The sequence below is a fragment of the Tachysurus fulvidraco genome, chromosome 13, assembly GCF_022655615.1.
Source record: "Tachysurus fulvidraco isolate hzauxx_2018 chromosome 13, HZAU_PFXX_2.0, whole genome shotgun sequence".
NCBI classification, from domain to species: domain Eukaryota; kingdom Metazoa; phylum Chordata; class Actinopteri; order Siluriformes; family Bagridae; genus Tachysurus; species Tachysurus fulvidraco.
The window spans coordinates 2618551-2634924 of NC_062530.1; the positions used below are offsets into that span (position 1 = coordinate 2618551).

Genomic DNA, 16374 nt, shown 5'->3' on the forward strand with positions numbered 1-16374 from the left:
TCCGGTCCTCCACGAAAGAAAGAGGACGGAGGTTTGGAGAGATGGTGCACGGTGAGGACGCTTAGAAGGACTGATGCTTAAACGCCAATCCCACAATCTGACATAAATATGTGCCATGGAGGTGTAGGACAGGTGCCACCCCCGTTACCAAGCAACCCGCCCGGATCTCGCAGGAACGCTCCATGTCTCACACACACACACAAACACAGAGGTACAGATCTCATAGAAAAACTGACCGAACGCGTGACTCCCCAAAAACGTATATCGTCATGGCAACCGCACCATCTCACCTAAGGATCTGAGGAGCTTTTCAACTGGAAATGCACTTACGAGAAGAACCCAGAAGAACTAACTACCTGGAGGTACTGTGTTCTAACAAGGAACTCCTTTCAAAAATGAAATGCACATTTTTGTTTGGGGGGGGGGGGGGGTTGGGGGTAATAAAAATTAAAAAAAATTAAAAACTTAAGGAAAGTTTTATTCAAGAAAAAATTTTTAAAGAGGTGCTTAAGCCTTGTATTGTAAATAGCGAAACAAAACGGAAAGGAATTTTTGTATGTTTTTATTACTTACTTTAATTGTTCTTTGAAGAAGGAAAAAAATAGAAGAAGAAAAAAAAAAGAAGCCTGCCATTTTTAAAGAAAAAAAATATGCACATGCTTTTTAGGGCGTTAAGCTGGAGCCTTGCTTTTAGTGTTTGTATTGCTGCTGGTCAGGATAAAGGACGGAGGAAGAGCTCAGCGCACACCTGTGTGTGTGTGTGTGTGTGTGTGTGTGTGAGAGAGAGAGAGAGAGAGAGTGTGTTTGTGAGTGCGTGTGTAGCCTACCACAGTAGCGTCCGTCCCCGAAGGCAGAACGTCACCACTCTCCCACTCCCTGCACTCTGGACTACTACCGTAGGCTCATGACCATTCTTTTTTTTATATATATATATATATATATTTTATATTATTTTTTTTTTTTACATTTGATGGTGAAACAGCATGCATTCTCTGCATTCAATCCCTTTTTTTATCTTAAAAGTTTGTGTAATGTATGTTAAACAGTGAGTACTGTGCCAAACGTACCCACAGAGCCACAAGTAACGCGAGCACTGACGGCCAAAAACGCTTTCACATCGACGCTAAGCTCGGTTTATCACGCGGAGCGTCAGTATTGTTATTTAGCATCAAATATATTGTTTAATCACAGGGTGTGTACACGGGGTGTGTGTGCCCTCAGGTTAGAAATGCTTCAACCACACGCACACACTGTTTAGATGACATTCTACCCTAAGTAGTGAGCATATAAAGTGAACGACACCATTTTTGGATTTAGCCCACGGCTCCTTATCGAGCCCACGGGTCACACGGCTCCTTATCGAGCTAAATATATGAGCTACAAAATTATTTTCGGTTTAAACTCCGTATAAATATGATGAAACGTTAACTATAATTATATTATTGGAAATCGTTTAACATGTTTTGTAACAAAAGAGCTCCATCTTAAATGACAAAGCAACAACTCTCCATCTTTATCATATATCTCATAAATTATGCCAGGATCTATGAATATGCATGATATGCAAATTAGAAACAACCCCCACATCCTCCTGCCTTTCCTTAATAGCTAGCTGGCTAGATGATTAAAGAAAATATATATAAAGCGCCTCATCGTCCTCATCCTTTAACATGATTGGTGCAAAGCTGTGGCTCTGTTAGTGACATCACAAACATAGCCCCGCCCCATAGAGTAGTTTTGTACAGAGAGACATTTAACTGCACCTACAGTATATAAGGAGAAAATGTTACTCAGACTTTTTTTTACAGATCTGCGTTTACGCTCTTAGGTGTCATGGACCCAAAGAATCATATTCAGCTCGCTCGAACGATTCATCCCATCCAGAAACGTTGTGATTCGTTGTCCTGTCTGCTAGCTTACTAACGCTAGACTGTTGGATCTCCAAATCTCAGAGTTCTGCCATGTTACTCGGCGTCTCCGTTGGCTCTCTCGTCCTGTCAGCAGTAGGCCAAACGTTGACATTCGGGTTGTTTATGTTATTAGCTCTCAGGCTCACAGGATGGACCACATCTGCAGGTGATTCCATGTTTACAGACCCGAGGCTGGCCCTAAAGACCATCATGTACAAGTGTGTGTGTGTGTGTGTGTGTGTGCGCGCGCTTGAGTGAGCACTACCACTGCCTGTCCAGGAACAGGGACACATCCTCACTCACTCGCTCGGTATCTCTGTGACTCTCGACCAACTAGCATGCACACACACACACCCACACAGAGTAAATACACCCCTCCCCAACCACCCCCACCCCCTGAAACCCAGTGGAGGATGTCTAGATGCTGTGAAATCATGTTTTTAAGAAAAAAAAATGTACTTGTTTGAATTCAATGTAATGTAATATATTCTTTGTTGAATGTAGTAATTAGGTATTTATGAATATATTGCTGTAATTTCTGACAAAAAATAAAACGCTTCAGAACTGAACTTTGTCTCGATGCCTGTGTTTTATAATCTCATTTATTTTCTCCCACAGCATATCTATCTAAACCTGGGTGTTTACACATCACCTCTCTCTCACACACACACAAATTCGAATTTATAAAAGAGAAACAATAAAGTTCATTGTTGAAGTTCATAAAATGTCCAGTAGGGATTTAATCTACATTACACAAGCACAAGTGTTCATTTATCTATGCTACTGTTTGTTAAATCCGTGCTGTGATTTCAAGGACGTTAGATAAGTGTCAGATCCTCGGGCCAATCGTCCGGCACTTGTGGTCTGACATTACTTCAGTTACCCATCAGCACTTTTATTTTTTTTTTACCTGTGATTTCCTCTTTAACGTATAAACACAATAAAAGCTGCTGTAAGCTGATATGATTTAGAGGTAAAGTTGGGTTGATTCACATGTCGCTTGTTGATAATCACGTCTCCATGTTGTACAGAAGGTAACAACACTTTTCCCTCAGACACACACTCATGTACATCTCACGTCTCGGTGATCTATAACACAGTCATGTGACCTCACAGGATCTGTAACAAATCAGTCCCAGTCGCTCTGCTGAAGAGTGCGAAGTCGTCCACGCGGAGGAACTGCTGTAATAAATAATAAACGCTGCTGATTTAAGTCACAGCTGGAAAAGTGACCTCACTGCAGCAGCACAGTGTGTTAGTAATCCTGTGATTTCCCCGAGCCTGAGCCGGGCTGCAGGTTGGAGCGCAGCTTGTACATGAAGTTTAGAGAATCCAACAGGAATGTGCGTGTGGTGTTGATCTCCATCAGAGTCAGGTTATCCAGCTACAGAGAGAGAGTATGAGAGTGAGAGAGAGAATTATTGTACAACATGCGATGTTGTCCTGTTCAGCTAAATCAGGTGTAAACTACAATTTAAAGATGCGACTAAATGTTTTTTCTCTCTTAATTCTACAAATAATCTGAAAAATGTGTAGAATGTGAGAAAAAAATAATTGTTTAAGCCTTGGCTTCATCACAAGTTTGTTAATTGGCTGAGAAACCCTGAGAAAAACTCCTCCTGATAACGCAGTGTGTGTGAGTGAGAGAGAGAGAGAGTGTGTGTGTGAAAGAGAGAGTATGAGCACAAGTGTGTGTGTATGAGAAAGAGAGTGTGTGTGAAAGAGTGTGTGTGTGTGAGAGAGAGAAAGAGTGTGAGTGTGTGTGAGAGAGAGAAAGAGTGCGAGTGTGTGTATGTGAGAGAGAAAGAGTGTGAGTGTGTGTGTGTGTGAGAGAGAGAAAGAGTGTGAGTGTGTGTGTGTGTGTGTGAGAGTGTGTGAGAGAGTGTGAGTGTGTGCGAGAAAGAAAGAGAGTGTGTGCGAGAGAGAAAGAGTGTGTGCGAGAGAGAAAGAGTGTGTGCGAGAGAGAAAGAGTGTGTGCAAGAGAGAAAGAGTGTGTGCGAGAGAGAAAGAGTGTGTGCGAGAGAGAAAGAGAGTGTGCGAGAGAAAGAGAGTGTGTGCGAGAGAGAAAGAGAGTGTGTGTGAGAGAGAAAGAGTGTGCGAGAGAAAGAGAGTGTGTGAGAGAAAGACTGAGTGAGAGAGAGAGAGAGAGAGAGTGTGTGTGAGAGAGAAAGAGTGTGTGCGAGAGAGAAAGTGTGTGCGAGAGAGAAAGAGAGTGTGTGTGAGAGAGAGAAAGAGAGTGTGTGCGAGAGAGAAAGAGAGTGTGTGCGAGAGAGAAAGAGAGTGTGTGCGAGAGAGAGAAAGAGAGTGTGCGAGAGAGAGAAAGAGTGTGTGAGAGAGAAAGAGAGTGTGTGCGAGAGAGAAAGAGAGTGTGTGAGAGAGAGAAAGAGTGTGAGTGAGAGAGAGAAAGAGTGTGAGTGAGAGAGAGAAAGAGAGTGTGTGTGAGAGAGAAAGAGAGTGTGTGTGAGTGAGAGAGTGTGTGCGAGAGAGAGAGAGAAAGAGAGTGCGTGTGAGAGAGAGAAAGAGAGTATGTGTTAGAGAGAAAGAGAGTGTGTGTGAGAGAGAAAGAGTGTGTGTGAGAGAGAGAAAGAGAGTGTGTGTTAGAGAGAGAAAGAGAGTGTGTGCTAGAGAGAGAGAGTGTGTGCGAGAGAGAAAGAGAGTGTGTGCGAGAGAGAAAGAGTGTGTGTGAGAGAGAAAGAGTGTGTGTGCGAGAGAGAAAGAGAGTGTGTGCGAGAGAGAAAGAGAGTGTGTGCGAGAGAGAAAGAGTGTGTGTGAGAGAGAAAGAGTGTGTGTGCGAGAGAGAAAGAGTGTGTGTGCGAGAGAGAAAGAGTGTGTGTGCGAGAGAGAAAGAGTGTGTGTGCGAGAGAGAAAGAGTGTGTGTGCGAGAGAGAAAGAGTGTGTGTGCGAGAGAGAAAGAGTGTGTGTGCGAGAGAGAAAGAGTGTGTGTGCGAGAGAGAAAGAGTGTGTGTTAGAGAGAGAAAGAGAGTGTGTTAGAGAGAGAAAGAGAGTGTGTTAGAGAGAGAAAGAGAGTGTGTTAGAGAGAGAAAGAGAGTGTGTTAGAGAGAGAAAGAGAGTGTGTTAGAGAGAAAGAGTGTGTTAGAGAGAGAAAGAGAGTGTGTGTTAGAGAGAGAAAGAGAGTGTGTGTTAGAGAGAGAAAGAGAGTGTGTGTGAGAGAGAGAAAGAGAGTGTGTGTTAGAGAGAGAATGAGAGTGTGTGCGAGAGAGAAAGAGAGTGTGTGTGTGAGAGAGAATGAGAGTGTGTGTGAGAGAGAAAGAGAGTGTGTGTGTGAGAGAGAAAGAGAGTGTGTGCGAGAGAGAAAGAGTGTGTGTGCGTGTGTAAAGAAGTAGGGGTCATTTGCTCTGTACCCTGGCGTGAGCCTCTTGCTGGCTGATGAAGCTGTCAGCGGACAGACGCAGTTTTGCAATGCGAGTGTCCCAGATGTCTTTGACCAGGGTCCGGATCTCGTCTGCTCTTGGGATGTTGTCTGCAGCGCTGCGAGGAAAAAAGAAAAAGTCTTTGTATATGAAGTCTCATGCTAACAAGCTAAACCTTCAACTGATCGACTGCAAATAAAATTATTTCTGTCTATTTATATTTATAGTCAAAGCCTAAGAGCATCAGGAATTTTTAATGAAAACCAGTTATTTATTCAAGAACATAAAAAATAAAGAAAGTGAACCAACACAAACCCAAAAACCCATCAATTAAAACACAAAATGATATCAATAGAAACGGCAGCGTATAAATAAAGGACTGTCTAATAAACAAGCGGCTCAGCTGACAGAAGAATTAGTGTTCAGTTCTTATTAATATATTATTACATTAAATATATTCATTAGCAATAACTTCCACTTCTGCCTTTCAGCCTCTCCTCTGATTGCTCATTTCATCCTCCTGGCTGCTGTTCACTCGACCTTTTATGGAGTTTTGTGGGCGTCGCTATATGCAAATGAGCTTTGATCAACATACTCACGAGTGCAAAGAAAATCAGCTTTTTTCTGCTCAATGTCAAAAATACGGGTTTCGTTTGACTTGAAAAACATCCTTTAGATTCTGAATTGAATTTTTTTTTTTAATTAGATGAATGTATAAAGTTCTCACTGGTTTAGCAGTAGCTTGGTCAGTTCCATGTAATAAGGGCTGGGGATCGGGGTGAAGGCATCCTCTCTTCTCTCCTGCTCTCGGATGTCCTCCAGTTTATCTACAAGTCAGCGGGCGGGAAGTAAAGTCAGAGCGTTCGATCAGACGCAGCACGTGATGAGTCGTCATACAAATTTGTATCCTTTCTAGTAATTTAAGGTTTGTGGAGACGTGAACATCACATCACTATGTGCTTATTAAACATCCCATGTGTCCGATCTCAAGATCTAAACGCTTACCTGCGTCCATCCACTCCGGAGGAACGATTCTGCATTTCTGTCTCTGTTTCAGATTGAGCGCCAGCCACACCGGCACCTCCACTGGAAGTCCCGGGTTAAATGGTCCCAGGTCTCCCTGCAGAACCCAGAAGATCTACAATGAACATCCTACAGTTGTACTGGAACTAAAACAAGTGCATATAAAATAGAAACGCTCTTTTTCATCAGCCGTATAAAGCGATGTAACGTGTACGGTGTCAAATTGTCAGAATTCACCTTCTAATGCATTTAAATGAACAAACACCACCACAAACGCCGGTTCATCACCCAGTCAGGTTTTTTTTTTATGCGGTACGATAAAATCACACCGAATACCGTGTACAAAAAGTATCGTGATTATTTTTATCACATCGCCTGACACTTAAGAACAGACTTGTGTTGAATTTGTCTCACATTTTTATCCCATTATACAACGTGAGACTGTTAGCACCCTGGATAAATAGATAAATACCTGGTTTTAACAGTAAATATCTTTAATCATGATGATAACTGAAGTGATTTTGTTTAGGGAGCTTTCCCAAACCTGGCAACCCTGTACATAATGCTGTACTACGGTGTTTATGTAAATGTTTAAACATATATCATTAAATAAATATATTATATAAACATATTATATTATTAAACACATTGGTTTACATTTCATGTGTTATAAAAACTGATATATTTGTAGTGAATAGTGTATAAACAGGAATATTTAACTTACCCCGATTAAATAGATCTTATCAAGGCTAAAGTTTGGGATAATCTTCACTCTTTCCTTCTCAGACAGAAATTCCACTTCTGAAGGATCCATATCTTTATTTTTTACCACAAAAACAAACAAAAGTTTTGTTCAACCTGACAAACAAAAACCAACTGTTGTTTTTCCCGCCAGTTAGTCGGCCATGTTGGATGACGCAAGAGGTCACGTGATTTACAGAACATTCGTGAACGCCTTCGCCACCAGAGGGCGACAGAGTGTGTGTTGGGTTTCACGGTTTTGTTTATTTCACGGTCAATTTCTTAATAATGGTTTAATTCACTTTCTGTAAAAATGGTGCCAGAAGTGGAATTGTTCACAAATTAAATTAAAGTAAATTAAATTTTCCTCCAGCTGTGTTGTATTTACTCATCATATATTCAGCAAATTATTTATTTTGATGAGTCCAGAGCCAGTCCTGTAAAGTCACACACATACAGGCACACAGACAGACAGACAGACACACAGAGACAGAGACACACATACAGGCACAAAGACAAAGACAGAGACAGAGACACACATATACAGGCACACAGACAGACACACACAGACAGAGACAGAGACACACACACAAACAGAAACAGACAGACAGAGACACACACAAGGTGAGAGAATACAATCTGGACACACACACACAAAAAGATCTTAGTGCAACCTACTGTTATGTTTAAGGAATAACAATCATCTTTCTCTCTCTCACACACACACACACGCACAGTAGACGGTTGCTTAAAAACATTTTATTCTCGCGTTTTGTTTTACAAAATGTAAACTTAATCACTGAGATCTTAAACCAGATTATAATAATAAACAAACATCATGTTCCTCTCGGTCATTAAGTCATGAATATTACTGCACTATTATTAACTGTTGAACACACAAATATCGACTGCGCCTTAAAAAACTAAACCCTAACATGGCAGAGCTTAAAAAGTGGTTTTATAGATTAAGACTTAATTGTTTTTGCTAATGTCACATAATAAAATGGTTAAATATATTAAATATTATATCAATGTCATGAAGTGAAGTGAAAACGTGACATTAATGACTGAAGGATTTTGTTATTAACCGTCTCTGTGGCTCCGTTTAAAAAGAGTTGGTTTGCAAACGACTGTAAAAAAAAAAAATTTACCGCTGTATTTTGTAAGGCTATTTAATTTTAAAATAAAAGCAAAAGGAACCGATCAAATTCTTCAAATCTCTAGGTTTTAATATTGATTAAGTTGAAATCCAAGCCAGAGAAAACCTCAACATTTCCCGGTGTGTAAAGTTCTGTTCTGATTCAGATTGAAAACGGAGTGAAATTTTTAGCGAATAAAGAAAAAGTGTGCTGAAACGAAAGCGTGTAATTGGAGCAGTGAACATATTTTTAACAAAATCGATCAAAAATGAAACGTCGTAGATGTGTAAAATCTTTCTGGCTGCTCTGAATCCCTCACAGCACATGATGCTCTAACGTCCCGCTTTAGAAATGTGTTTTGAAAAGAAAAAAGAAGAAAAAAAAAATCTGCACATCTCTGCGCTTTTTCCCTCCACGTGTGAATCATTATACGGTAACGAGGACGCGACCCATGCTGGCGCTGACGGTTCGACGGTATGAAACGGCCCCTGGCTGGACGCTGCCTTCAGCATAGATGCAGCACGGATTTGTTGATCTCGGGGTTCGTCCAGTCGTTCCTGAGGTCGTCCAGGTGGTCGTCAAAGTCTATGAGGTTTTCGTGGGATCTGTTCTCCAGCAAGGCGGATGTGATCTTCTGAGCTTCTGTCCAGTCCTCGAACGGGTCTCTGCAACGGAGAAATACACAGATACACATAAAAAAAAATGCTGCTACAGCAAATCTCTCACCACTGATTATGTCCAGCTAAGAATAGTTTAAAATCATGTGCTTTCTATCCGTTTAGAGCCAGAGTTCGTTTTAGTTCTGGACGGAAAACCATACGTGAGACCATCTGATGTGTCGTTATGGAAGAAAGAAGCCGTGTGTCTAAGGGTGCTTTCACATCTATAGTTCGGGTCATTTGGTCCGGACCAAAAGCAAATAGATGACCCATTGTAGCTTTTTAGCAGCTTTGGTTTCTTTTCACACCACACCGATCGTTCTGTTCCGCACCAGTTGAAACGAACCAAAATGCAGTCATGTGATAACATCCACATCACTCATTGGCCACATGTCTTTGAGCGTATTTCCTAAACTGCTTCTCGATTGGTCAGAATAAACGTGCGGGAAATTTCAACGAAACTCTGGAAGTAAACAAAAAGAGGAAAATACAGCATACAGTACACCACGGAGAGACGCTGCGATTATGTTCGTGGTTGTAATGCTTGTATACAGCATTCTATGCAGTCTTAATTTTCAGAATGAAGCGCAGATGCGGCTTGAAAATATCGTTGTAATGCACTGCAAACGGCGAAGACGCATCGCAAGACACTTCAGGAGGCGGCGAGCATTACTTTTGCGAAACTGTGACGTACTTATCTTTCGAAAATATTGCCAATGACCCACGACGGCAGCTGGATTAGTCCAAAATGCACAATACTTTTTGCAGTTAGGTCTATTCGATCTCGGACCGTGCGCACCAGAGTTCGATTGCTGCATTCTCACCTGCCCAAACGAACCGCACCAAATGAGCGATCGATCTCTGGTACGATTCAACCGAACTAAACAAGACAGGTGTGAAAGCACCCTGAGACATTAATGCTGAATTTCTGAGCTGCTGGTTCGGAGAAAAGTGGCGTATGAAATGTAGTGAGACGTTTGAAGTGATGGCACTCACGCGCTCGGATCTCTGCACTTCCACTTATTGTCAGAATGATCGTAGATGGAAAGCGCCGGCGTGGAGCATCCCATGGTGAACTTACTGTTGTCCACCTGAGAGAGAAAACACAGCAGGTGCTGCAGTGACACACTTCACTCACACCCTGTTATTATACCTGAAGGAATCCTCCGATATCGGTGTCTCTACAGTAACGGACGGCGAGACGAGTTTAATATCTGGTACAGATGAAAAGAAAAGACTGAAGATCTGATCGTTATCCTCTTCTGAAAACAAAGGATTCTACTGTAGCTCGTGCCATCACGAGTCAACGATCTGTTAGTCTCACAGAGGAGAGGAAAGGACAGGGAGATAGAGTGAGAGGAGAGAGGAGATCATTTGGAACAGAATAGATGGAAATAAAGAAAGGAGAAGAGAAGAGAGGGAGAGAAGGAGAGAAGAGGGAAATTGATGGACAAGAGATCTGGTGAAAAGAGATGGAGAGAAGAGATAAAGCAAAGAGAAGAACAGAGATGAGATGAGATAGAGAGAGAGAGAGAGAGAGAGAGAGAGAGAGAGAGAGAGAGAGAGAGAGAGAGAGAGAGAGAGAGAGAGAGAGGGAGGGAAATTGATGGACAAGAGATTTGGTGAAAAGAGATGGAGAGGAGAAACAGAGCGAAGAGGAGACCAGAGATGAGACATGATGATAGATAGATAGATAGATAGATAGATAGATAGATAGATAGATAGATAGATAGATAGATAGATAGATAGATATGAGGTTTGTAAAACTACTGAATTGACGTTCAGTTTATTACTGATTTATTTCATACTGAGCAGAAAAGTTAAAGTTCCTGATTTCTGAAGTATTTCTGATTCATTGATTCCGATGTGCAGCGAGTTCTCAGATCCGTCGGCTCACACTATAAACGTAAAACACACTGAAGTGACTCACGATGATCATGGCTGCGTCGCTGAAGTTCTCTAAAATCCTCGTGGCGACCTTTTCAGCAAATTGACCAGGCCTGAGGAGAGGAAAAGATAATAAAGCACGACATGACGGTCAATGCAAAGCCAAGGGTTTCACGAAAGGCATTTTATTAAGTTAACAACTCAGAGATTAATCGCATAAATACTGATAAATGATGTCGCAATATGCTTTGAGATGTCTAACTAATGAAGTGTTGAATACAAATGTTGCATCCATTAGAATGTATTAGTGATTTAAATTGTTCATAAACCTAGATATCTTGTGATGCAATGATTTTACCTCGCATCCTTTATGCGTTCGTTGGCCTGATAGTAACCGGCGATGACGTATTTGTTTTCTTTACACCACGTATCAATCTGTTGGGGGTTAAAAAAAAAACAATTATACAAAACCAAACCAAAAAAAAAGAGAAAAGAATAAAAGAAAGAAAGCTTACAGTTCTGTCGTCTGTCCTTTTGAGTACTTTGGGTGCCATTAATAAATTTACACCTGGTCCAGCTCTCGTATTCTGATTTTATTTAATTATGATCAGCTCTTCTAAAGTGTTCGTGTCATTTTTTGTGATTTGGAAAGTGTTTATATCCAGTACAAGACTAAATACAGCATGTAGCAGAAGACAAACATCTATATTTTTTTTCTATAAAGCACGGCATCATCCGCACAGAAAATATAAACACGGATATGTGAATTATGACCAATGTCATAAAAATCAAAACGTTATGCAAATAAAGGAAGGAGGCATGGGTCAGCCAGCGTCTCAGCCACCCGGAGACTGTCGTGCCTTCTTTTGAACCGATGTTCTGTCAGTCAGCTGTATGGTCTGGTCTTTATCAGCAATCAGGTCTGCACTGAACTAGGAGTTTACGATGACGCATTAATTCATCAGGAGCTCTCGGCTGCACTATTATACACCGCTGTAGAAAGGACATTATTTACATTTACGCTATTTACTGTTTTTCCTTTTCCCCCGTCACCTCCGGCTTGCTCATTAGGGATAGGGATAAATATATAATATACATACATTTTAGGTTAATCTTTTTTTAAGAAACTTTAATTGTATTTATTCATTATTTATTTAGATCCTTATTTTTTCTTCTTCTTCTTCTTCTTATTATTATATACGTGTTTCTTTTTCTCTCTCTTCTGTAAAGCCGCTTTGAGACGATGGGAAATTGTTGAAAAATTGTTTATACAAATAGATTGAATCGAATTGAAGAAAACGTCTGACATTTTTGTGTTGTTTTATTATTATTATTATTATTATTATTATTATTATTATTTAAAGCATGTTTTAAAGCAGGACATTTCTTCTAAGACCCTGTCAGACTGAGCTAGACAGAATCAGCCCCAGCTTCACATCATATGGGTCATCAGTTTGTGATGCTCAAATCTATAAATATCCGACCCTCTGGCGTGATCAGACATGAGACACACTGCAAAGGGTTTCTGGTTACAAAAGTTTGTGCACCCCTAAACATGATATTTAGTGTGTTTGAGAAGCAGATTTTGTTTTTCTTCCAAGGAGAGATACTCACCAGAGAAAGGGCCACTTCGAGCATCGGTGCGAGAGCTAAAGAGCCGTGAAACAGAGGCACACAGTCCACACACAGCACATACACACCAGGGCCTTCTTTCTTCTTCTCCTTGTGTTTCTCAGCCACCAGCAGACCGTTGACGGCGCACTGAGGAAACTTAGCAGCGTGGAGTAACATCTTACAGTAGGCCTGAGTGGTCAGTTTAATAGGCATTTCTGCTGTTTAAACACCCAGACAGTAACCTGGAGTGTGTGTGAATCCACAGAGTGGCTCAAATGTAGCTCTAAAACACACACACTTACACTATTAGCCTATTAGCTCGCTAGCTAACTTATCTCTCCTTATTCATGCCTTCTTTTGTGATCCTGAGCCATAAAAGTATCAAACTAATAAAGTATTTGTTTCAGCGGCTGTGTAAAAAAAAAAGAAGCAAAAATAAACAAAAACCTTCCTTCAAAATCATAAGCTCGTGCAAACGGTTGCTTTGAGTTTTTTTTTTTTTTTTTTTTGTAACCCACCCGTTAAGATATTTTCACTTTGATTAGTTAAGAATGTGTACTAGCAAGTAATGTACCAATCAAGTACCGATTGGTATTCAATATTACCCAATCACAGCACAGGAGGCGGGATTTCTACCAATACGGGTAGGGAATGTAAATGCGTTGGCTGCAGGTGCTCTGCTTGGACACCGGTACCGTAAAGTGTTATGTGTTTTGCGACATTTCAACGACAGACGTTTTGGTTCAACGGTTTGTTGCCCTTTAACACCTATCAAAGGTCAGTTTAGCGTCCAAATGATTAAAAATTGTCCTATATATGAAAAAAAGTATATAAACATTGTTTAAATATAGGATAAATAAGATGAACTATAAACACGTTTTAATGTCACAGCATCTTTAATAAAAAAAAATAATATCTACATTTGCAGTAGTCGTGGCTTGTAAAAGCGTCGTTTTATATATATTTATTATATGTATAGTTATGTAGTTTTATATAAAGGTCAACTGAACATGGGCGGAAATTAAACAAATAAGAAGCGTTATTTACAGTGGATAGTGTAACTGAGCCAAAATGGCGGCCTGTACTGTTCAGTTTCTCAGGCTGCTTATTTATATATTTTAATTTGTCAATTTGTATCCTTAAACTTGTTTTTTATTTTTTATTTTTATTCTAGTTTTTTTGTTGTACTATTTACAGGTTTAATAACATACCAATAGGTAAAGTCTCTTTATTTTGGTACCGTTTTATGGCCTTACCCACAATGCTCAGCGGCGTTCTGCTTCCGGTCCTAGTTTCTTCCTTCCTCCTTTAGGTGGACGGGTAAAGGAAAGAGGTAGGTGACCGGGACAAAAACAGAAACATAAGTGTTTTATTTTGGCGATTAGTCACAATATATGGTCGTGTTCTACTTTAAATAAGAGTCTACAGCGGTTTCACACGTATTCGTTCATCTACGCGGAATAGTTTAGTGATCTCTTCCGAACAGATTCAGCGTGACATTGAGGCTGCCGCATTGGGTTCGGCTGTGTCCCAATTTACTCCTTGTTCCCTACATAGGGGCCCTAAATCCCGTGTCCAAGCCTAAATATCTAGTGCACTAGCTCTATATCGAACGTGTAAATTGTATGTTTTTTATTCACAGGAGGAAGCTAAAGTGATGACCGGTTTTCTGAAGCGTCTAGATAACAATATCTAGTTAGCTTTAGCACGCTGTATCACGTAGGTGTATGCTAATGTGCTAACTTACATTTAGCAATAATTTGTAATTACGATATAAACACGACAAATGTGTTGATCTTAAGCTCGACCCGAATATGACCTTCGTGTTGCTAGTGCTGGTTGTTTTCCTAAGCTAGCATGCTGTGGTAAATGCTGTGTTTGGTTTGAATTCTCCACACACCAGTGTAGTGTGTAGTATCTTGAGAAAATACTCAGAGAAGTCATTCTTGATGGTCACTTTATTTAGGACACATCACAGCAGCCAAACACTGAGCCCAGGTAGCTCTTCTTCACAGGCTTTTAACAGTGCCAAGACATTACGTTACTGTTACCTGCTGGTCAGACATGGATAGATCTCACCATACAACATTCTGCATGAACTCTGCACTCTGTGTGTGATGAGAGGACTGGGATTGTGCAGCTCATCAAATTCAGATCATACCATAAATCCTCCTCTGTTACATCCGATCTTGATCACTAGTTTGATTTCCTAGATGCATAAGCACTGCTGTATGTTGTGCACAGAAATACCATGCATGTGGTGCTCAGATTATTGGGACACGTTGCAAATTCTAGCAGTAATATTGTGTAGATAGCATAGATATCATGACTGTAGTACCATGTGAAAGTGACGTGACATACAGCTAAGTACGGTGACCCATACTCAGAATTCGTTCTCTGCATTTAACCCATTCAAAGTACACACACAGCAGTGAACACACACACACACCCGTAGCAGTGGGCAGCCATTTATGATGCGGCTCCCAGGGAGCAGTTGGGGGGTTCGGTGCCTTGCTCTATTGCCAGCCCGAGACTCGAACCCACAACCTTAGGGTTAGGAGTCAAACTCTCTAACCATTAGGCCACGACTTCCCCACATGTCCCTACATGTCGCTTTGGACTTTGCCTTGGTCTGGTTTGATTAAGATCGACGTGCTGGACCGAGCAAGGTGTCAAACTTAAAGTCGAGAAGCTGTAATATTAATTATTAACTGTATGTATGAAATGTATTTTTTCCTACACACAGAATGCTGGCAACTAGAGCACTTCGTCTTGTTGGGAAGCGAGCCTTGTCGACTTCAGCGTGCCTGCGTGGCCATGGTGAGTTTCACATCAGTGCTACTTCAGTACTGTTCGATTTGTGTAATGTATTTTATTAACGGATCCCGGAAATGACAGGGACTCGATGAGATCTACAGCTATGTACTGTAGATACTGAAGTTTAGGGATCGGTCCAAGGAAATCTCTGGAATTGCATCATTTGGAATTTATGCTTATTTTGCATCGTAACTAATTTAAAACAAAATAAAATACAGTTGGAATTGTCTAACAAGCATGTTCTTATTTTCTTTTAGGTGTCGCTAAGGTGGAGGACTACACCCTCCCCGCATATTTTGATCGTCGTGAGTCCCCCCTGCCTGAGATTAGATATGTTCAGCAACTGAATCCGGAGCAGAAGTCCCTCAAAGAGAAGGAGAAGGGCTCTTGGTCTGCGTTGTCCAAAGAAGAGAAAATCGCACGTACGTACACACAAAGAAAAAATGGCGCACAGGATCTGTCTTTAAATCATGGAGGTGTCCACACACCTTGTATTAATAGCCTTTAATAAGCGAATTTGTTGTTATATTTGTAACCAGACAAGTTTTCGGTCACAATACCATAATGATGTGATGCCGATGGATAAGATATGGTTCACACACATTCCCAGACTATACATTTGATTCTGGTCCTAAACGCTGTTTCTTTCTTGTTGCAGTGTACCGTATCAGCTTCAAGGACAGCTTTGCTGAGATGGGTAAGGGTTCAGGACAGTGGAAGTCCGTGGTCGCCGGAATGTTGTTCTTCTTCGGCTTCACCGGCCTGGTCGTGCTGTGGCAGAGGAATTTCGGTATACGTCCTTGTCCTTAACACAATTTAGTTACTGTTTATCTGAAATTCAATACTCTTCCACATCAATACATACCTTGAGCGTAAATGTTCACTTTACCGTCTTTCGTTTTGCAGTTTACGGAGATGTTCCTCACACCCTGGACTCCGAGTACAAGCAGAAGGAGCTCCAGAGGATGCTCGACATGAGGATCAACCCCGTCCAGGGCTTTTCCGCCAACTGGGATTATGAGAACAAAGCTTGGAAGAAGTAAATTATCTTAATGTTTTTCAGCGGACCACGTGACACAGCTTCTTGTTAAATGTGCAGATCAGTGAAAAGTCGATGTATGACTTTGTCTATACCTCAAGTGAACTTTTCTTGGAAGACCACTTCCTCTTAAGGTTATTGTATACTATAAACAGAATAAAATTCTTCACAATC

General features: G+C 40.9%; 4 protein-coding genes across 13 annotated transcripts in view; 2 read left to right on the plus strand and 2 right to left on the minus strand.

Moving 5' to 3' along the window:
* Positions 1 to 2479, plus strand: part of gse1b (Gse1 coiled-coil protein b) — a 47636-nt gene extending 45157 nt beyond the window's left edge. For all 8 annotated transcript variants that reach the window (XM_047822679.1, XM_047822676.1, XM_047822674.1 and 5 more), the window contains 2 exons: positions 1 to 362; positions 1829 to 2479. The exon at positions 1 to 362 is cut by the window's left edge and continues 216 nt beyond it. The gene's annotated coding sequence lies outside the window, so the exon portion shown is untranslated. The remainder of the gene's footprint in view (positions 363 to 1828) is intronic.
* A 141-nt stretch (positions 2480 to 2620) lies between these two features.
* Positions 2621 to 7228, minus strand: gins2 (GINS complex subunit 2). 2 transcript variants are annotated; one of them, XM_047822682.1, is made up of 5 exons: positions 7029 to 7228; positions 6287 to 6419; positions 6009 to 6108; positions 5273 to 5399; positions 2621 to 3294 (listed from the first exon to the last, which is right to left on the minus strand). In XM_047822682.1, exons 1-5 carry the CDS (start codon positions 7116 to 7118, stop codon positions 3166 to 3168), a joined length of 579 nt encoding a protein of 192 aa, XP_047678638.1. In that variant the 5' UTR covers positions 7119 to 7228; the 3' UTR covers positions 2621 to 3165. The 2 variants fall into 2 exon arrangements, with proteins under 2 accessions (XP_047678638.1, XP_047678639.1); XM_047822683.1 differs by having other exon boundaries at positions 6287 to 6401; positions 7029 to 7226.
* A 556-nt stretch (positions 7229 to 7784) lies between these two features.
* Positions 7785 to 13012, minus strand: emc8 (ER membrane protein complex subunit 8). Its single transcript, XM_027177340.2, has 5 exons — positions 12345 to 13012; positions 11089 to 11165; positions 10774 to 10843; positions 9840 to 9934; positions 7785 to 8849 (listed from the first exon to the last, which is right to left on the minus strand). The coding sequence occupies exons 1-5, from the start codon at positions 12555 to 12557 to the stop codon at positions 8690 to 8692; spliced, it is 615 nt and encodes a 204-aa protein (XP_027033141.1). The 5' UTR covers positions 12558 to 13012; the 3' UTR covers positions 7785 to 8689.
* A 57-nt stretch (positions 13013 to 13069) lies between these two features.
* LOC113662465 lies at positions 13070 to 16374 on the plus strand. Of its 2 annotated transcripts, none has more exons than XM_027177342.2 (5): positions 13070 to 13121; positions 15091 to 15164; positions 15419 to 15583; positions 15820 to 15951; positions 16068 to 16374. In XM_027177342.2, exons 2-5 carry the CDS (start codon positions 15092 to 15094, stop codon positions 16202 to 16204), a joined length of 507 nt encoding a protein of 168 aa, XP_027033143.2. In that variant the 5' UTR covers positions 13070 to 13121; position 15091; the 3' UTR covers positions 16205 to 16374. The 2 variants fall into 2 exon arrangements, with proteins under 2 accessions (XP_027033143.2, XP_027033144.1); XM_027177343.2 differs by lacking the exon at positions 13070 to 13121 and adding an exon at positions 13597 to 13677.